Here is a 22,616-nt window from a genome sequence, read left to right as displayed (position 1 = left end):
AATAGGCTTTCAAGCTCATCATGTCTTCATGACTAGTCAACACATTTCTAAACACTTTCCTTAGATAATTTGTACATGTACAGAAACAGTTAATAAACGCTTTATAACACAGTGTAAGGATTCCTTCATGTGTATAATCACGAATAAGAAAATGATCTCATCATTCATTAAATGTTTTTACACCAGTTACAAATGCTTCATGGGAGAAATGTATAATTATTGACAAATTAATCAATAAACTCTTTAATATATGTTCTTATATCTGTGTAAAGCTACATCATAGTGTGTATGGTGTAAACCATTTATTAATTGTTTATATACTGTTTATAAATACTTATTGGGGGAGGGGTTTAAAGTAAAGTTTATGTCAACATTTCTTGTTGATCTTCAGTTAACAGGTGACCTGTGTATACTAAGAAGTGTCACAAGCTTTTATCCACTAGAGAGTGCTACAAACCTTAACACATGAAGTCAGAAACATGCGTCAGAGGAGCTTGTGATGCGTTTCTAATCTGAAAACATGTAAAGCAAAAAGTACTGGCTGATACATGAAATAGCAGAATTAGTAACTAAGAATATAGACAGGAAACAGTTTAGTTTGACATTCAAAACGGTTTCCTTTATTTTTATTTTTTTTTCCTTATTTTACTTGTTCTTTGCGTTACACTCTGTATAGTGAAGTCAGGCCTAAATCCACAAACCATCATAGTCACAACTGCAACTATTGCATAAATACAAAGCAACATACAGGTGATGCTCAAAACATGTATGACTCAAATGAAACACGAAAGAGGTTACAGTACGCAATGGCAAGAAAACACAAAATGCAAACATTCACAGCAAAAAAGGTAACGAAAACTTGTGTTTTGTTTTTTTTTTTCTTTTTTGTCAGCTTTGGTTTTATATGTTGCAGTCTTTCACAACAACCTTAATCAAGAACTTAAAGATGTTTTCACATAATGACAACAAATAGGCGTTACAGAGGTGAACTGACATGTACCGTGAGGGTGACTGACAAATGCTGCAAGGAAAGAGGGGGCAAAAAAGGAAGTAGGAGACAACAACGAGACAAGCGTGACTCTGGGTTTATGTTGACATTGAATGTGTCTCGCTCCCACACCTGCCTGCCCCCCAAAAAACAAAAGCACCAGATTTTAGGCATCCAAATGAGGTACTAAATTGCACGCAACAACCTAAGTAAACTTTTCACTGATGGTCATGGTTGGTTCTTTCCTCACAGCAACAGTGTTTCTGTGCAACATGTCTTCATCAAGATTGAGAGAATAATTAACAAAACCACAAAAAAAGAGAAAAATATATACAGAAAGCTCTTATTAGCTCAAATAAGTTTCCAAACAATAAATATGTAGAGAAAGTTCAGAGAAGAAAAACCACACATGCACACACACATAAATGCACGCTCGCTCGCTCACACACACACACACATACACACACACACACGCACCTTCTCAGTTCAGTCAGTCTGAAAAAAGGTAAACCAAAGATCCAACATGAATGTTTGTGTGCTAAACCTTAGTGAGTGTAGATTTGACTTGTAAAGAGAAAATCTCCCTTTTCAAGAGCTTCATATAATGACCTTAATTCAAGCAATGATACTGTATTTATATAGAAATGTTTTAATAAATGTGCAGTGCTTTGTAATAAGGATTAAAGTCATTTATTATTACACAATCTCTGGTTCTCTAAAGATAATGATATTTATTGGCTTTGTCCCTGCCTGTCCAAAACCAAAATGCTAAACAAGCCAACTCTTTTACAACTGGAAAAAACATCATAAAATCAATTTGGAAGTGTGCTTTTGTCAGTGCCCATACTGATCGGATATAAAGTGTTGATTTGCTGGTATATTTCCTTATACTCTTTTTTTTTTTAAAACAACCACATGCATTTACATCTATGGATAAAGTTTCCTTTTTTCCTTTACATTAAATCAACAGGTCATCTGAATTCGTAAACCTTTATTCTCTCCCCGGATCTGTGCTTTGCAGCAGTGGGGTTTGTCAGTCTCAGGTTAGTCTGAGTTAAGTGTTGAATGTATTTTCTGTCCGACTGCCTGTAATAGAAGAGAAGCAGTGTCTCTTGTCAGGTGAAAGGTGGGTGGGGGCTTGTGGTTCCCTGTCCTCCCCTGAAGGCTTTCACAGTTTGTCTGTGTCAGGAAAGGAAAAAAAAAAGAAAAAAAGAAAATTAAAGTAAAATTGTAAGAGGAAGGAGGGGGAGGAGTCCTGCCCCCCCCCACTTCAGTTTTGTCACTCGTCCTCGTCGTCTTCCTCCTCTTCACCGTCAGACAAAGAGGCGCAGGGTCGGATCTGTCGGTAGCCGTCCAGCCACTTCTCCACCATCTGGGTGACGAGCGGGTGGTTGCGGCGGCGGGAGCTTTTCTGAAGGGCCACCAGGACTCCGCCCTCGGTCACACAACAGTCCAACCACTCCCGCAGCAACTTCTCCTGTTGCTCTTCATTTCCCATCTGAGGGACACGAGGAAACAAATATAACAATCAGAGGGAGCCATAAGACTAGTCTGAACTCAGAATATCATATACTCCCCTTCTGAACCACTTTTAAATTCTCTTAAACTACTGTTGACACAAAGAAGCTTTCAAGTACACAAGTTTCATCCTCCTAACAGAAAACATCAATCATAAGCTAAATTTGAAAAGACAAATAAGAAATCTGTAGACACAGTGTGTGAGATGCTTACTTCCTGCGCTGAGAGGAAGTGAATGTGAAGCAGCTTCCTCTCGCTGTCGACCAGCGGCAGGAACGTGACGGTCACGTCATCGTCTGTGTTAAGGTTGGCGCCCGCGCCACGATTGTCGAATCCGTCGTTCTCCATGGCCACCAGTGCTGAGAAGTGGCCCCGTGTGTAGCCCAGAGCGATGGGGCTCTTCCAGCAGAAACTCTGCTCCCACAAAAGGGGCAAGTACACACCTGGAAGGAGAGGAGGACGAAGACAGGGAGAATTTATTTTAATGTCGATTTACATTCAACTCATTATATGGTGTGTACTTGTATCCATGTATCTCTGTTGTGCAACATATTGTTTGAGTGTTGCTATTTTTTTGAAACCAGTTTTACAGGTGTAATTACAGTCAGGTCAGATCAGTTTATTTATAGAGCACATTTAAAAAAAAACAACAAACCCTAGTCAAAGATTGATGATTACAATCAAATAAAAAACACAGGATTAATCGAATACATGCTGATAATCAAAGACATCAATGAGAGGATATAGGTAAATTAATAAAAGCATAGATTATCTGAATAAAATCATAACGCAACAGCATTGCACAGACAAATAAAATACAAACAAATAAAAGCTTGATTGTGATGAGTCATGTATTTATGATGACTAATTTAAGGAAAGAGAAAAGAGATGAGTCTTTCGATGGGTTTTAAAGATCACTGGAGGGGGAAGAGCTGAATGTTAGTGGCAAACTATTTCACAGTTGAGGGCCAACAATGGAAAATGCTCAGTCACCTTTGGATTTTAACTGGGTGTATGGAATGGAGAACAATGATTGGTCAGCAGGTCTGAGGGGTCTGGAGGTGAAATAATGGGTGAGCATTGCAGAGATGTAACCTGGTGCCAGTCCATGCAGTGCTTTTAAAAACAAAAGAACACCAATTCTATACATCACAGCAAACCAGTGATGAGAGGCCAGCACAGGGGAGATCTGGTCTCTCTTGTTGGTATAAGTGAGGAGTCTTGCTGCTGCATTTTGAACATGCTGCAGACGAGATCAATCTGACTGACTGGTTCCTACGTGGAGAGAACTGCAATAGTTGCAGAGAGAGGACATATAAGCATGAACTATAGTCTCCATATCTTTTACAGGAATGATTTAAATTTTGCAACTGCTCTAAGATGGAAGAGGCCAGAGCTGATGCTCAAGGGTGATAATTGTGGTTGCAGACCAGTCTGCAGGGCCAACGATTAGGACCTCACTTAATCTGGTTTAGCTGTAGGAAGCTTTTTGCCATCCAGGATTTTACAACCCCAATGTAGTTTGGAAGGGAGTTAGCATGGATCAAAAAAAGGTTTCAGCAGGAGGTACAGCTGGGTGTCGGCGTAACAATGATAGGGAATGTATTTTCAGAAAACAGACCTCAAAGGAAGCGTGTATAGGGAAAATAAAAAAGGATCTAATATGAAGCCCTGTGGTACTCAACGGGAGACAGGTAAAGAGGAAGAGGACACTTTATCAAATGTTAACAGAAGCTGATCTGTGTTGGGGGTAGGAGTCAAACCTCTGAGGGGCTTGTCCTTGAATGCCAACAACATGCTTAAGGTGGTCTAAGAGGATGGAGTGATTGAATGTGTAAAAAGCAGTGGATCAGTGGACGTGGGACCAACAATAGTGGCTGAGTGATGCTCACTTTCATCTGTTCCTGGCAATTTGGGCTAAAAAAACAAAACCGCTCTGAGCATACATGATGTTCGACATGCAGTATATAACCAGGAATTTAAACTTCAATCACAACCACAATCAGGAAAAAACATCCTCGGTTGATTGTGGAGAGTGGACCGGAGAGTAGAACACGCCTGTTGGACCATTTCACATCATTAAATCACAAAAGTCCTGCTTCAGTAGCTCTGACTGCTGATGAGTGTTGTTTGTACTGACATGGATAATAATGGCTTCTACATGGGGATGAGTGTTAAACATTGTCGGAATCTGTTATATCCCAAGCGTTTTGCACCCAGGAAGAAACAGGTTTTTGATGATTTCTCCTGATGATGGTGTAACCTATGATCAAGGTGGAAGGAGAAGGCAGCTGAGCAGCTGGTGCTTGTTTCCCTGGGCTCTTGTCAGGTCAACACCTTGAACAAGTGTGAGGACATACTGGGTTACCAGCCTGTCTGGTTGGCAAGCTCCACAGTGACATCCCTGGTGGATGGTCAGTAGTGAGCTCTGGAGATGAGGAGATGGAGCTGCCAAGTTCATCCAGGACAGTAAACAGGACAGTGAACTAGCTGAATATGACATGGTAATGATGTATGATACAGGTGTTCAGTCACTGACCAGTGCTGACCATGCAGTAATTATAAGTAAATACATATTGGACAAATAATAAGGAATTGCATAGTTAGATCAAGTGTGACTTATCACTTAGAATTTATAATGAATAATTAATTTGTCCTAGTTCATCCATCTCAAAGTGTCATGACTAATACAATTTTAGTGTTAAGTGTAATGTAGTAAACATTACATGACTGTAGTGCAATGCACAAAACACAATACAGACAGTATTTGTGTCTGGCATTTCTTCAGTTCCATGACTCACACCTCATGAATACCTCTGTAACTGAGAAGCCTCTGTAGCGCTGCTCTCCTCTCCCAGTAACAATTGTGTTTTTACTGGCTTCTCTTGGTCACCACTTTAACTCCCCTCCCCTCCCTATAGGCGCCTCCCTCTATGTGTTTTACATTGGCTTCTGGCAACAGTAAATCACTGATCCATCAGACAGGCTTTACCACAAGCACTTGGCCCTTATAGAGCGCTTTCATCATCCCCTGTGCAGCGTCACTCAGCGGGCAAATTGAATCCAGACTGCTTTTACTGCTAGCAATAAAGGTGGACCATAGGATTGTTTGACTCAGGGTTCTGATGGTTTACATATGTTCCAATGTGTTTGGATGTGTGTGTGGAACATTTTCCTGCATCGCACTTCTGAATGTGCTCCTCAAAGGGGGTGTTTTGTTTTGTTGATTGTGTTATTTTGAGTCTTACGGTACTAAAATACCCCTTAAACGAACGACACTAGACTGATGCATGTTGTAAATAGCAATTACTGACAGATCAGAGGGGCAGTTATGTCAGCTATGTCAGCTATGCAGACACATGTAGGCTGGAGCTACTTCACAAAGGAAGTCTACTCCTACGTCCACTGGAACAGAGCTGCACTCAACATTTAACGATGTTTGACCAAAACATCAGTCCAAACAGTCAACTCACTGCTCACCTTGAAAACGGGTGTACCCGAGTGTTTCGCCACGGAAACTTTTATAATACTTCACTCCGTAGACGATAATAGGCCTACGAAGTATGTGTGCAAGAACGAAAATGTGGGTCTGCTCCAAACTGGATCCTGGCTGTAAAAGAAAACATAACACAAAGGGAAAAACAGTTAGAAAGCCACAGTTGGTGGAATTACAATTACAATGATTCTTGAATATTGTACATTCCCTCTGCCAAGTTACCTCAGCATACTCCCAAACATTAAAACATGAAAAACACACACAATTACTGCGCTTTCACACCCAGATATAATAACAACCCGCCCAAATACTTAGTCTGTGAAGTCACGCAGAGCAGTGAGAAGCAGAGAAGTGCTGATGACAGCCAGGATGCACTTTCAGAAGGCATTACAGATTAAGTACAGAGTGGTAACAGCAGTAAAGCTTCTTGCATAATTCATACATCATTAGTGTGCCACATTTTAAGCACTTCAAGCTCCTGTTCTCCATATTAATGTGTTTGCTTTAATGTTCACATACCTGACTAGCCAAAGAAAGGATGAAAGCCCAGTCTTCCTGCCACTGTTCCTCCCGGAGTGAAAAGTGCAAGCCAAAGCTCTGGGAATACCACGACTCCCACTCCTTCCAGCGCGTGTAAAACCTACAGACCACACACACACACACACACATATACCGTTTTGTTTATGATATGACCCCTCTGTGCAGAAAGACATGTCACTGCTATTCACTGAGTTCCTCCAACTCTGTTGCAGGTAAGGGTGGATGGCAATGACTCATTGTATCAAAATAGTAATTTTCTCACTGAAAACCCCAGTTTCTTAGACATTAGTCACACCAGGCTGGTTTGTTCATGCAGAGCAAGGCTCGGGCTTTAAATTGTTGCAACTTTAAACTGGAGCAAGAGTTTCCAGATCAAAGTCGGATATATCTGCATGAGCCAACAATCCAGACTTTGGATTCTGGGTAAATATTCCAACTTCTAAACCACATGTCCCAATTTCCAACATAGTCATGCAATGCTAAAGGAAAACAAAACGTAACTTGAGACTGTTGAATATCGTGTTTCAGCTGTTTTGGTGTCCTTGAGCGAGACACTAAAACGTAACCTGCTCACTTCTTATAAACATTTCTCTGTAAAACACTCAGCTGAATGCTTAGAGTATAAGCATAAACATGAAGGAGATGTGGATGTTTTGTTATTGGAACCTAATGCTCCACTGATCAAGAAATTAGTGTAAAAATAATGCAGACTGTATAAATATGTGTATATTACAAAATGCAGTATATTCACCTTGTTTACCCGTATTAAGGTGTTGGCTAATTAAAATCATTCTCCTGAAAAGCAGAAAGCACCAACTCACCAGCACTGACTGAAATTCCTGTCAATACTTTTCTATTATTGATGTGTGGAGCATTATTCACTGAATAAACACCATTTCAAAATGCCTGAGACTGCAAATCTGTAACACACTGCAATCTGCACTCCTGGTCCCTGGTCTGCAGGCCTCACCAGTGAGAACAGTCGTGCAGGCTGTCATGGAGGGTCTTGCGAAGCACTGAGTCCTTGTCATAGATGCCCCATGTAGCCTGCAGCACAGAGTCGAGCAGACAGTCTCCAGCCGTGCGGTTCCACAGGGCATACAGCCGACTGTCTAACCTGGTCCCGAGCTCCAGGGACCAGTTGATGATGGGAGATTCCTCTTCAAGTTCTAAACAAGAGGGGAGGAAAAGTTGAGCTGTATCTCACTGTTAAACCTTAAAATCTTTCAGCTGAATTAGCACTTTGGCCTCAAAGAGAACACAATGCAAAACTTTTAGGGCAGTAAAGGCTGTCTGGGGTTATATAGAGGCGACAGTGTTTTTTTTTTTTTTTTTTTCAAGGTTGCAAGACAGGTGATGGCATTTGAAAGGACAGTTTGGAAGAGTGTTAATGGCTACTCACACCTGTCAAAACAGAACTGACATAACAACGTCTAAATAGATCTGCATCTACACCACAAAACCTGATGACTGTGAGAAGTCAGACGATATACAGTGTACAGACACAGATATGTCTCACTGTTCGTGCTAATATTTATAGCAGAAAGGCCTTGCAAAGTGCAAGTGAAAGCGTCATCTGTTGCCATGTGAAGACCAGTCTCTGTTAAGCTGCATTGCTGCATGCAGCTGAACAGACAGAACACTGTGTGAGCTTTTCTTCCGTTCAGTGTTATTATGAGGCAACTGGCTAAACACAAAACAGCACGTTGTTTTTTTTTTTAAATGCAAGTAGAAGTCAGTGATGGTTGCATGCCGAGTGTAAGTGAGTGTACACTGTAAGTACACAGACCTCTACCCAACCTTCTACAATATTTATTAGCAGTGTTGGTATATTTACATGTATTTACAGTCATTTGTTCATAGAAACTTGTTAATGATATAATGCAGCCACTTTAACAGATATTTTTGGGGGTTGGAGCTTTTGGCTTAGTGGAGCACTGAGACAAATGAGCTCTGTCTTTTCCTACTGTGACCATGTGTTTCAAATTACAAATGACCTTTTGTTTAGCTGTGGAAAGTGATTTATTTAGTAGTTGAGCTTTTTTTGTTTGTAAAAACAACAACAACAAAACAACATCAATATGGTTATGTTCAATTTAAATGAGACTAAGTATTGACTCATTCTGGATACAAACATGCAAAACCTCTGATGGATGCACATCATGCATGCTTTAGAGAGGTGAAGGTTTTACAAAGCCAGGTAATCAGGTTTTAAGCGGTGTTAGCCGGTCTTAATCCCTTAACAAGGATGCAAGGTTTTCTGTTCACTTGGGCATTTCATGTTTCTGCCAAAACTCCTTAAATACAAGGAAACACACACTTAGGATCTTGAAGGTGACATAAGGATTTGTCTCCCTTTTACCTGTAGTCCCCAACCTTTGACACATTGGGCTGATTAAACAGGTCACGCAAGTAAGCAGCGCTAAAGAAAGGAAGAGTGTTGTAGAAAAGTGATGCCTTTTCAATGTGTGTTTATATTTGTGCACGTGTGTGGGCTGAGAGGAAGTATAATCATTCAACAGGGATCAGAGAAATCCCTAAAACTCAATTAGGCTGATTATGGTCGACGCAACTGGTACACACGATAAATACAGACCTCCTGGCAGAATGACAAACCAGCAGGCAAAACACCACGTTGGCAAGAGGGAAAATACAAGTAATATAACACTGCCAGTGCCCGGCAGCCTTCCTGTTATAGTATACAGTTTGTGAAGGGGCTCCCTGTGTTTGCCAAGCTGCCACACCACCGTTGTCACCTTGGATCTGGTTTCTCTCTCTCTATCCAAAAGCAGTTGCGTGAATATGTAAACACAGTGTGTGAAAGGTGTTACTGCAACACTAAGTCATGAAGTTGATAGAGAAAAGATTTCACCTTTTTGTACGTCTCGGTCTAGAACCTCATCAAACAGTTTTTCCTGAACTGCTGGAGGCAAGTCCTCAATGTCTGAAACAAAAAAAAGCAGAAATAAAAGGAAGAGAAATTAATGAGAGAAATCAACAGAGGGGGTAAGAGGATACACAGGTGCATGGAAAGTCAAGACTTACTTTTAAATTTATTTTATTTTGATGAATGCGTTCATCTCTACTTCAACTAACTATACCACTTAACTGAAATTACTGAAAAGCCTCACTAGAAATGAAATGAATGAAATGAAATGAAAATCTGTTGAGGCTCATTTCAACTCAAGCCACCATGTTTTGTTCTTTCTACAATAGCCACTGGCTTTCACTGCATGCTCCAATCTCTCGTCAACACAGTGGCTCATTCTTTAGCTAAAATAAATGAATGCATTGACTTTGTGGAACTGAACAGAATGGCTTTCTATAGTGGCCAGAAGCCAAGGTCTGCATTGTCCTGAACACTCAGCATAACAAAAATCCTTAGCTTAGCTACCAGCAACAGGCTGAACTATAATAGCTACTGCCAACAATGAAATTCAACAGAAATGGCAATGAATGCATGTAATTTTACAGAGAGACATCGGCAAAAATGCTAAATATAGCTTTGTTATGAGCTAGAGACATGCACCATTGGCAGTTGGTATACTCAGTATGCAAGAACAATACTCAAACAGTCAGCCAGAAGTAGCCTCCGTCTTCTGGCAGTTGGAAGCAGACAACCGTAGCATTATGTCCCTTCAGCGTCCGAACAACAAGCAATTTCATATGCCACAAGTAAACAAAGCAAGAACTCTATGACACACTTGGAAAGCCAGAGGGGATGACTAGACTGGGTTGCTTCAGCTACAGAGTTTTAACTTCCCCTTATACAAAAAGTACTGAAAGTACACTTTGTCAGCTTCTGGAATTCATGTTATGACTTCCATCACTTTGTGAGTAGACAGCCTGTCGTTGTTTTGGTCATAATTGTTTATTTGTTTGCTGATGAGGTGCTGACCTGCAGGCAGGGTGAAGGTCACCAAGTCTGTGAGGAAGTAGCAGGTAAAGTCTCCCTTGCGCTGGTGGAGAGAGGCGGCTACCTCACGGCGGATTTGCTCCGTTAGCTCAGGACACACCATTGCTGGAATGCACTTGGCTGCCTGTTGAGATACCTGGAGAGGATAATGGGAAGGAAATAAATTCTACATATATGAAGAGTGTATGAGATAGAGGCTGAGTGCATAGCAATTGCAGAAGGTTGTATTTCATAGCTAACCACAAAACCAAAACATAGCTGTGTTAAGTGATACAAAACCAGCTTTTGGGGTAGTTTCACTGCATGCTGTGTTTATTTGTACAATGCAAACTGCATATTTAAAACATAAAAAAGAAATCAATACCAGAGGTCACAAGACTGTTCAGAGGAATGAGTTGAAATTCTGTGTGTTGGGTGACTTAAGAATTTATTTAGCAGAGTTTTCTACATGTCTGAACACTCACAAAAGCCATTACTGTTTTGTGTGTTTGGGTAGGTGAGCTAATTTTACTTTCACTAATCTAATCCAAATTGCTTCTAGGACAAGAGGATGAAAAGAGACGTGTCTGTGTTCAGTGTTCGAGCAGTCGTCAGCTTTAAAGCATTCTCGGAGCATGATCCAGTGGTTGCTCACTGACCCCCCTCAGAAAAAAAGCTGTAACAGTGACTGAGTGTGGGAGGAGAGGCAATCTGGGATCACAGTGCTGACAGCAAGCAAGCTGCTATCAACCTCAGCACATGCACCCTGCAGACATGCACACACATTAGCTGAGGTTTTTTTTTTTTTTTTTTTTTTTTTTTTACACGGGCACACCAGAGAACCCATATTTTTCAAACAAAACAATGGATATAAAAAGTCACTGACAACATAGAATGATTATTAACATACGGAAGTCTATCACATTTAAATCTGGTTTACAGTACATTTGACAGAAAAGGGAGGCACAGAGACATGAGTGTGTGGCTGAATTCCAGCCTCTTTCCTCTCTACAAACCCACTGCCCTTGTAATTCCTCTTGGCTAATCTCATTGGATGTTGAGATTAACATGCTACCCAAGAAAAAGCTGCATCAACTCTGACTCATAAACAAGCATTGCTGTAATTATCCCACAATTCAAGGGTGTCATTTCCACTAGATACCCTCCAATTTATATAATACAGTTTTTGTTCTCCTATTTTTTTTTTTTAACAGTTAGCATACACACACCTGGTCATGCAGGTACATTCTTACTCTTAAATAAAAATTTAAATAAATTAAATCTGTTGCTACTGGATTAAATGTTTTGCCTTTTTTTCTTGATATAGGCATTTGTTTGTTTTATGCTTTAAAGCTTGACAATATGCACGAAACTATTAATGCTCAACCTTTAGAATTTTGTTGAACCTTGTTTTGAATACGGGTGGAGTGGGAGAATGAGAAACAAATGTGAGTTATATAACATGACTAATGACTGAGAAAAGGCTTAAAATCTGTATCTGTCACTCAGAATAATTCACAGTTGATTCCTCAGTAGCAGTAACAGGTTGCCTGTACTGACCTCCGTCAGCAACACAGCCAGCATGTCTTGTCTCTGGAAGCGGATGGCTAGGTGAACCAGCGTGAAGCCATCATCAAAGGCTGAGGGCCGATTTAACAGGCGCACCTCATCTGACGTTAGCTGTCGTGCAATGTCACCACCTGATGACTTGTAGGCCTCCACGGCCGCCAGGTCGCCCTCCACCACACCTGTCACACAAATAGGGAGAAAGGAAAAGGTCACATTAATACCCAACATTACACTTTCTTTTGGTACGTTTTGATTTACAGTTTGATCAAAAAGAATATCTTTGCTTTGAATTAGAAGTCCACCTTCATCCGCCACTTCCTTCAACATCATGATCCCAACTTTCCATACATAGCATCACCTTCTGGTTTAGATGATCTGTTAAAATTCACACTCAAGACTAAAGGACTTATCTCAAGAATTAGTAATTGTATAACCTCTTTTAAAAACACGACTCTGGCAAAGATTAGAGCAGATTGGGTGGACGAGCTGGGGGAAGACTTGGAAGAGGAGATATGGGAGAGCGCTCTTCTAAGAGTAAACGACAGTACCTCCTGTGCCAAATTAAGCATCATACAATTCAAGATTCTACATCGCACTCACTACTCCAAAGCAAGACTGGCTGAAATATACCCAAACACAGATGCAAGCTGCGACAGGTGCCGAAACACGCCTGCTGATCTAACACATATGTTTTGGTCATGTCCAGCCCTGGCAACTTACTGGTCTACCATTTTTAAAACGTTGTCAGAAGCATTGAATATTGATCTTCAACCCAACGCAGCTATGGCCATATTTGGTACCACAGATAGGAGACATACAACATTAAGGAAAAGTTACAAAAATATAATTGCTTTTACGACGCTGCTTGCACGTAGAAGAATATTATTACATTGGAAATCAAAAAATCCACCCAAAGTATCTGTGTGGTTTAGTGACCTGACACAATTCATACAATTAGAGAAGATAAAACATACTCTTAGGGGGTCTAGGGACAAATTCTTTTCTGTCTGGGATCCGGTGTTGAAGCATTTAGGTAATCAAATTGTGATCAAATCCATGTGAACCTTGTCTTCTTGTTTTGTGCACAGCCTCAGTGTTGGCAAACTCATGTATGTGCTTTCTTTTTTTTTTTTCTCTCTTTTTTGGACTGGTGTCCCAACATGTTCGTGGGGAGGGGGGGTTTATTATATTATATAAATAGGAGCATTGTGATCCTTCTGTATGTTTATCTATGTACAATATTGTTGATGCTCAATAAAAAGAAAATGAAAAAAAAAAAAAAAAAGAGGTCCACCTTGAGACACTGATTTAACAACATAAGATGAATATAAATCAAAAAAAAATCTGATAAATAAAACCAAGGTGTTTATCAGTTTACTTTTTGTTTGCATCATGTAGCTTAGATGATGAGTGCTTTGTGGACAAATCAAAGAAGAAATTGGCAAACAACAATTGATCAGTGAGGTTAGAATCACATCATGACTTGGCACAGTGGATACAAAATTGACTTATCTTCAGAACAACCTTGTGCAGAGGACATTCTCTGCTCATCCAAAAAGTATAAAATATTGGAGACCAAAATGTGCTTTATCTCCCGTCACAGCTGAAACAGCTTCACTGACTTTGAAGTCAAGGGGAAAAGACAATAGGGGGCCACTTTGTAATCTGTCAGTTATTTTTTGCCCTCTTAATCTTCAGATCTTAGATTTTAGCATGTGGGTTGAGGGATGTGTTGAATCAGATGGATTTTCTTTGCTTTTTTTTGTGCAAACATTAAATACTGCTAACTAGTGCGAATGTACAGCACAAAATCAACTACTGACCAACTCACCAAGACCTTCAAACTACAGAAACAAATTTAGTGTGTGCAACATACTATACACACTAACTTTTGCTTTGGAGTTATGCTAAGTAAGTTATTACAGTGATCCAGCAGTAAAACCTCCTCCTCACACACTGTAAATTTGAAAATGTTCTGAAAATAATATTTTTCCATCAATTCTGTGTCTTAATGAAGGAAGGAATGAGAAAAAAATGTAGTGAGTGTGAGTGATAGTGAGGCCAGAGGATGGGGGTGTTTTTAGTCTAACTCCTAAACCAAAGCAATAGCATGCACTGATAAAAGTCAACTAAGAATTAAATGTTGATGGTTATATGATCTGCACAAAAAAATGTTGTCTGTTTTAAGTTTCAGCAACAACAACAGCCTTTGTTACTGAGATCAAACCAGCAACACAGTCAGATAAAGCCAAAGTAATTAGCTGTTGACAGAGAATAAACTATGGACAAGTGTGTTATTATAACAGAATAAAATAAAATCAGCCTGGAAAACGTACAATAATTTCAATGCAACACAGCAACAAAAAAACATCTCTTTCCATTTCTAGCATATACAGTACATGCCCGTGTAGTATTCTCTCGTACATTTGACTGCATGAAACACTGTTGAGCTTTTGTTCTCATGTCAAAGGACCACACACAATGCTCAGCTGCATATCTGTGCATGAGTGAGACAGAGAGACATGGAGTGGGTGGAAGGACTCGCTGTGCCATGTGGAGCTGGCTAGCAGTGTGAGAGATGAAGAGAGAAGCTACACAATGGCAGTGCAGTGTGATAGAGAGGGATCACAACCACTTTCCACAAAACACTCCATTAGTGTGGGTGTGTCTGTAGCCCTGCAGTCAGTACTGTACTCACAGATCCTTTAGACATCACAACAGGCACAAATATGCAAATAGGCGTTCACTTTAAGACAGACTGATGAAAGAGAGTGGATCAGGCTAAGTGGCGCTGGTCTTTTTTTCCTCCACATTGTACATGTTCTTTTCCTCCAGTCATGTGGAGCGTGGTCACCTCTATCATGGTGAAATTAACAACAGCCATCAGACAAATGTTGGCACTTTAAAGTCTATTTGCAATTGGTAGGTTTATGAGCTCAACCAGGCGCTTCAGTGAGTATCACACCACCATGTGAGGTTCTTGCTCAGCTGTTGGTTAAATAACAAAATACAGCAGATTTTGGGATGTTCAAATAATCTGGGGTTTCTCTGCTGTGCCATAAGCATATTCTGTAAGTGGCCTGCAAAGGTTTGCTGAACTAAGTACAGCTACAACTGTTCAATCAACAAAAATTAATTAACAACTATTTTGATAAATGAATAATGGTTTTTGGTTTTTAAGCAATTACCGTATGTAAAATATTTGCAGTTTCTAACTTCTATAAAATGTGAGGATTCTGATGCTTTTCTTAGTCACACATGATAGTAAGCTGGGGCTGAAAAAACATCTGAAGGTGACACCTCAGTCTGTGGGAAATTATAGACAAACGACCAATCAAAAAAATAATTGGTAAGTTCAATTGATAATGAAAATCATCATTAGTTGCAGCCGTGGAACTAAGCATGTCCACCACATTTAGGATTTAAACGAGGCGAAAGGACACAAGGCTTCTTAGTTTCCTCTGACTACCATTACTTCCTAAAACAAGCAAATACATTGAGATTATTTCACCAGTTTCCACGAATGAATGAATACATGCACATTGCCATTATTTATAATAATGCAGCAGCTTGCCTCATTTTGGTGCATTTCAGGATACTGACACTCATTTCTAGAAAGTTACTGAAACACGGAAACCTGCAGTGGAGACAAGTGAAATTATCACACCCCACTGGCAGAACTGTAAGCACTGAGGGCTGAATCTGACACATTATTAGTTGTGAAGATGGATGATGGGTGTTATTTACAGTAAACCCAGTCCCGATCCAATAGCTTTTACAAAAGATCTCAAAAGGCAAACAATCTGCAGGGATTTCCCAATTTATACAAATTAATAAAAGAATATAGGCTTTTTTCACATCATGTCATTAATAACGCTGCATTTACGTGCAAGTTTCTTGGTATTGTTTATGCTGGCTTACTAAGATTTCTTACTGAAACATGTGAAATTATTGGAGCCATTATAATTGCTATCAGTTACACCCATGCTTTTCTTGCTATAACATGTTAAAGTGTCTGTCTCTAGAGGAAGTAGCTTGAGATTATGCTGGGCTTCCTGCTGGTATTAATAACGAAGCCCGACTTTACTCTGTAAGTCTAGCAAGGGAGCTGATCAACAAGGCTGTCAGACGCAAATAAGGTAGAGAAGAAAATAGGGTCATTCATATATGCATTGTCTTACTTTGTGGAAAATAACTTTTCTTTGTTAACAGATGTCAGTGCAAATTTTATACTATTTGTTGTATTTAACCAGTATCCAACCTTAGTCAGAAATCAGTCCTTAGCCAGTTCTGCTTTCATAATTTGTTCTGCTGTGCATATCACAGACCTTTTTCACAGAGAATGTATATCTTCAAGGCTATACATAGCCAAAATTTTGAAAGTACTGAGATATGATTTTTGTCCCGGATCACTCAGCCCAAGTTAGCACTGTCACCTTCCAGAAAGTAGGACACAGGATTGTTTAGTGTTTGCACATTCCCTCTGTGTTCACATTGGCTTCCTTTGACCATGCTCCTGTTTCCTTTGACATTCTTAAGCCAGGAGCATTAGAGACTTTGAACTGCATGAAGGTATTCATGAGTGCGAGTGGCTGTGAGTGGCTATGTTATCATTGAAATGGACTGACAACCTATCAAGGGTATTTCTCAATCTATCACCCTCGTGTGATAAGTAAGGCTCCAGACCCTCTAAACAGAAGAATACTTATATGATCAAAATTTATACAGGAAACACTGGCCAAATTAAACTTATTTAGATTGTGCAGGACCATGTGTATTCAAAATAATTGCTAAGTTAAAAAATAGAGGTTTTTGTACAGTAGAGGCTAGCTTGGTTTAAAATGAATTCTTAATGTTAATATAGCCAGTGTCATTTACCTGTTTTAATCATTCATTACTACAAATGTTAGTGTTTCTTTGTGACAGGCTGTATCTCTCTGGAAAGGCTACTTCCAACACACCTTACCCTGGTCATTATGTGCAGTTTCTTAGATAAGCAAAAGATGGCTTGACAATGGGCCAAAAAATACAAGTGGGCATTTAAAGGCTGACCCAAGTGACAAGTCAAAAAGGCAACTTGTGGCTCATCAAAAAAACTCATCAAAAAGTCCCAAGCATCGGGTTTCAAGAATTATGAAGGCGGAATAGCAGAGGGAGTCGACATGCAACGTCAGCCTTTTCCCTCAAAAGCAACATCATGAAAGCCACTCCTCTGAAAACAGATGAACAATCACAAATCTGTTTATAACCTCATGAACAGGATAAGAATGTAATGCATTGTGACTGGGTTGAAAAGAGAAGAGCCCACAGACACCATGTGTGTAAGCAACATCAGTTGAGTTTAGGGAGTTGGCCTAGGGTCATCCACACTAGAGGGACGAAGGTCATTGCTGTTGCCCAAGACTTCTTTATTTTTTTGCTTCTGCTGCATGGGTCATTCTATTTTTAGTGCAGTTGGCTCCTTTAGGAAACTGGGGCATTGATTCCATCCTATCAGAACTTTGGGGCCACTGTTTACAAACACTTATGTCTATACGTCAGCGACAGGGAAACCTGCCCAGCAGCAACACAGGACAAACACGCTTGCCTGTCCTCAACACATCTGAGCTATGCACTCCCTCTATGTCCTCTGAGATTGCAGCTGCCTCATAATTAACAGTTGGTAATTTTCTGTATAGTGAGCATTAAATTTAGATATAAAATACTTTTGAATAATCATCTTGTGTTGCTGCTGTCAGATGTACTGAGACATTAGTGTCAGTGTCATCTCATGGGCAAAGGCAAAACATTGCATTATGGGTTTTATTGGCAAAAACCGGTGTGTATACAATGGACACTACATTATTTATTCCATTGTGGGAATATTTGAGGACAAAAAAATCAAACACTGAACATTTCCGGAGCTGAAACAATTAGTCTATTTTAATCACTGTTTAATCATTCAAGCCATTTATCCACCAAATATGCCAGAATTTTCTGGTTTCAGCTCCTCAAATGTGAATATTCTATGCTCATTGTTTTCTATGACAGTAAAGTTAATATTTCTGGGTACTGGACTGTTGGTCATTCAAAATAAACAATATGCCAATGTCTGCTTGTGCTCTGGGAAACTGTAATAGCCATTTTTCCAGCAAGATTGACTCAGTAAATAAAAGGCAAATAATGATCATGAAAGTAATTGATAGCTGAGGACCTAAAATCTTCCAAAGCAGATATAATGAACTTAGTGGCAAAGAGGGAGTGATTTCAGACTTGGCTTGGATTTAATTTCCTTCAAGGGACAGCGGAGAAATTAAGGGGCACTTCCAATCTGATAGGGAGAGTGAACACTTGAAAATGCTAAGAGAAATCACACCCACTCACATCAGACATTGTAACCAGATGAGACGTGGCCTCGAGGGGACAAGAGGCACAGACATGAGTGAATTCATCATGTCACATGCAGTAAGAGACCCTGTGTAGGACCAGAAGAAAACTAACTACAGTCATATTTTTTCCATACCCAACGATTCCTTGGTTTAAGGAATGTAAGAGCATGGCAACCCGTAAAACTATTAATCACAAGAAGGGCTTCAATGGGATCAAATGCACATGTGGCTGTCAAATTTGCGCTGTCAGTGCAACACCGAAAAATGATTTGTCAAAGAGACAGATAGGGAAAAAGGACTGGCGGTTGAGTGGGTGTGCAGAACAAACCCTACATAGCCATGGCGAACGTAGGAGAAAGAGTGAGATAGTGGTGTGAGAGAAGGAAAAAAATGCAGTTGTTCTTAAAATGTTCATCTTCACTCCCACTCCACATTCACCAGTCTACAGTGTGGGTGGCCGGACGCTTGCTGCTTGTGTAGGGAACTTTTACACTAGCCAAATGCAGAGGATTTCTCAGGTTATACAGTATACCAGTCTTAGTAGGATGCGATTCAGAATCATCTTGCGTTGGCTATATAAACTGCATTGCAACAAATTACCTTGCAGATGGTACAACTATATTATTCATTCTCACAAATTCTGGGAAATCCCATTTCACAGTGTTAGTCTGCTTTACATCATTCAGTTGACTCATTACCCACCTCATAATACAACAAGATACAAGGAAAACAAGCAAAAAATGCTTCATTAAAATCATATATTCTTGAAACTCACCAACACAGGCATTGAGGAAAAGCCAATCAGTCCTTCTCATTCTGTTCTTAATTTGCTTCAGTTTTTTGAAATCCACCTCCAGCTCCTCTTTGCTCCCAATCCCAGCCCCTGACGCCAATTCAATCCTCTGAAAGTCCATGTTCATCTCTGACTCCCGTTTCGAGGTTGGGGGAGACCTCCTTTGGCTGCTGCTACAACCCCCTACCCCACCTACCACACTCCCTACTACTTGCCCAACAATACCCCTCCTGTTGTCCCTGTCCTGTTCATTAAGTTTTGAGGAAGGTTGTTGGCTCTCGGGCTCTGATGCCAATTTGATGGGTTCAGTTAGTAGACTATTCGGCCTGGGGTGGTCGCACACCACACACTTATGTGTCTTGGCCCAGTTCTCGTAAGTGCAGGCAGTGCAGGTCCAGTGCTGTGCATGAGTGTTGAGCCTGTTACGGTCATTATATTCCTCACAGGGGTCTGTAGTGGTGACCAGGGGAGCAGGGCGGCATCCAGAGCCTGAGGTCTGGGGTGATTCTGTAGGGCTGCATGGCTGCTGGGTATGATGTCCTTGATGGGTTGCATGTTGCCCATGGTGTTGTTGTTGAGCGTGCTGTCTCTGGCACAGGCACTGGGTGCAACGGATGGCCCGAGGCCAGTTCAGGTAGGTGCACATGTGGCATGACCACTTGCTACTAGTCTCAGGTACATCAGCAATGCGGACACGGGGTCGGGCACTGGAGTCCGGACAAATAAGTAAGCTGGAGCCCCCTTGGGGTGGGCTGTTGCTGAGGTCTGCAGGGTCCCACTGGTGCAGACTGGCATCCAGAGCCGGGCTGCTCTTGAAGGGCTCCTCAGTAATGATGGCACTCCCACTGGGCCTCTGAGCGCGGCACATGGTGCACTTGATGGCTGACGGCCAGTTCTCGTATGTGCAGTATTCACAGGCCCACTTGGCAACCAGCTCGGTCATCGTCACACCGCCACTGAGGGAGGCTTCCTGCCGTTCAGAGGGGCTCTCCGCTCGGCAGATCCACTCTCAAGGAGATCACACAGCAAGCAGTACACTGGAATTCAAAAAAAAAAAATACAGGATATTTTAGCAAAATGTCAATGTAAACATATTGAACTTGACTACACTACATGATCTGAAAAGACAAATCAAAATATCCTATAATTCAAAGGCAATCGCATTGCAGAGGTGAAAAGATAAACAATGCACTTAAGAGGAATGCATCTGCACTCAAATGTGCAGTATAGCGTTTAACCTTTCAAGTTTATAGTGGTAAATCACTCCCAATAATGCATAAATACACAAATTTCAAGCAAAGCATTCTTCATTACAGCCATGTGTGTCACTCAGCCATTTGGTCATTCACTACCAGTCACTTGCAGAAATGTACAGCTCTGTCTGCTCTTACTTCTGGCATTGATCAGTACCAAAAATGGCAGCAATGTTTGGAGACCCACAAAGTGCCAAAAGTGCAGGGACGAAGAGTGCACCACCGAACTCCCACACTTCTGTTAAGACCTAACACTGGCTTTAAACACACACACACACACACACACACAGTAAGTCATACACACCAGGCAAATGTGCCCTACAGCCGAGCAGGGTAACAAGAGACAAGGGCAGATGAAACCAGACACCCAGCAGGGAGGCGCGTGACTGGTTAAGACACTTACTGATGCACTGAAATTGAATTCGCCCTCAAAGCCTATTACCTCCACATGAAACTGAATAATCCAAACCACATGTGCCCGTGTGTGACATTCTGAACATTATTGGCGAGAGGAAAGATAATGAGACAAAGTTATCGTTGGCCCGCTGAGGCAGCTCATGGGGGAGAGCCGGCTGTGATGTGTTTACACCACGCCTCCAAGTTTACCAACACGCCGTGAGAAATTCAACACATTTGCGAGAGAGCTGCAGGTCGTGTAGGCAAAGCCAGCAGAGCGTCGACATTATATTAAAAACACACATGAACCGTAGCAACGCTTGACAGACGCGATGGTCACAATCAACCAGTTAAACACTTGTGACAGATCGCTTCGTACATACAATTCATACATTAGAGAACTCGGCTAGAATAAGCAACAAGCTGACTTAGTCGTGTGTGCATTTGCAGATAATAAGCGTTACTTGATTAATGACCTAGCTACGAACTCATTATCGTGTGTAAACAGAGCCACGGAGCGAGCTAGCGCTTAGTTATCTTACATGACAACTAGGCTGCGGTCGTGCGGTTGCCAGCCAAGGAATTACATCCAAGCTAGCTGGCTGGCTCGCTAACATTACGGGATAATATCTTGCCTGTAACCGCTTGGGAGGCCCTGGTCAACTCTGTCAGCAGGTCGCTGAAAGCCTTACCTTTGCTTTGCTGTGTTTACTCTCCTTAGTTTCACACTGCAGCCAAAACAAATGTTGCTTCCCGGAGCCCCCCCCTCCCCTCCCCTCCCCTCCCCTCCAACCGGAGAAACCCACTCCAATCCGAACTCAGGCTTCTCTCACTTGTCCGTCACTCGCCGCATATCCACTTCTTTGGGGCGCCGTTTACTTGGCAGTTGAAGGTCCATTAGTACCACGGAGTAAGAAACCCCCCCCCACCCCTAGTCCCGTCCCGTCCCTCGGTCTTCCGCTTTGACGCTTTTAAACCATTTTTTTTTTTTATCCTGTTCCCGATGTCCAAACGCCAAGCGGAGGGGCTTTAATGGCGGCACTGGGGAAGAGAAGTAGCCGAGGTAGGGCTGAAAAATACACTACGAGGGAGAGTAGAGAGCTCCGGGCCGTGTTACACTCAGAGGCAGGATCAGGATTCACCACCTGAATCTGCCGAGCAAGCTGATTGGTTGATTTTCGTGTATCCCTCGACACTGACCAATCAGATTCTACGTCTCTCATTCCCAACCGTTAAAAGGCTCCGTGAAACCAAAACAGGCTCGAATGTCAACATTAATAACAACCCCGTTTAGAGAGGATTTCCTTTTAGTCCACAGCCCCACTTCGTAACAGTTTGTTTGTTTTTAATTCGACCTTCGCGATTTGTTGCATCTCTCCCAAGCAACCACGTGGTATCCCTTCAAAGGGAGTAAGGGGATGATGTCATCGTAAAAATACTGCAGCAAGCAATCTGCAGTAATGCATGACAGCTGGAGAAACACGGCTCAGCGCTGAATTATTGCTATATTAATATTATTAATATTATTGTTGTTAACAGGCAACTATACCCTCCGAAGCCGAAATTTAACTTAGACAGAAATGTACGTTTTACTCAGTCATTTGTTCCGTCAGCGAAAATGTATGCATGTATGCAACTCTTGTTTACGGAAGGGCCGTCCCACTCCTACGTGATGTCATTGACACAAGCACCAGTGTGTTTTGCGCAGAGATACACAAGCACAATAAATGAAAGTTGTGGGTTTGCACAAGTATTGGGAAGAAGCAAAAAATAAATAAATAAATAAAATAAAAAAAATGT

General features: G+C 41.2%; 1 protein-coding gene across 2 annotated transcripts; it reads right to left on the bottom strand.

Moving 5' to 3' along the window:
• Positions 1-592: 592 nt before the first annotated feature.
• zranb1b (zinc finger, RAN-binding domain containing 1b) lies at positions 593-22,182 on the bottom strand. 2 transcript variants are annotated; one of them, XM_071480318.1, is made up of 10 exons: positions 21,509-22,182; positions 19,150-20,204; positions 11,998-12,185; positions 10,441-10,594; positions 9,415-9,486; positions 7,513-7,711; positions 6,522-6,642; positions 5,987-6,116; positions 2,720-2,949; positions 593-2,486 (listed from the first exon to the last, which is right to left on the bottom strand). In XM_071480318.1, exons 2-10 carry the CDS (start codon positions 20,108-20,110, stop codon positions 2,268-2,270), a joined length of 2,274 nt encoding a protein of 757 aa, XP_071336419.1. In that variant the 5' UTR covers positions 20,111-20,204; positions 21,509-22,182; the 3' UTR covers positions 593-2,267. The 2 variants fall into 2 exon arrangements, with proteins under 2 accessions (XP_071336419.1, XP_071336420.1); XM_071480319.1 differs by lacking the exon at positions 21,509-22,182 and adding an exon at positions 20,559-21,461.
• Positions 22,183-22,616: the final 434 nt, after the last annotated feature.

This window comes from Trachinotus anak, unplaced genomic scaffold (genome assembly GCF_046630095.1).
Source record: "Trachinotus anak isolate AG129_WGS33_773 ecotype Australia unplaced genomic scaffold, CSIRO_AGI_Tana_v1 ptg000007l, whole genome shotgun sequence".
Classification (NCBI taxonomy): Eukaryota; Metazoa; Chordata; class Actinopteri; order Carangiformes; family Carangidae; genus Trachinotus; species Trachinotus anak.
This window is presented reverse-complemented; position numbering and strand designations above follow the sequence as displayed.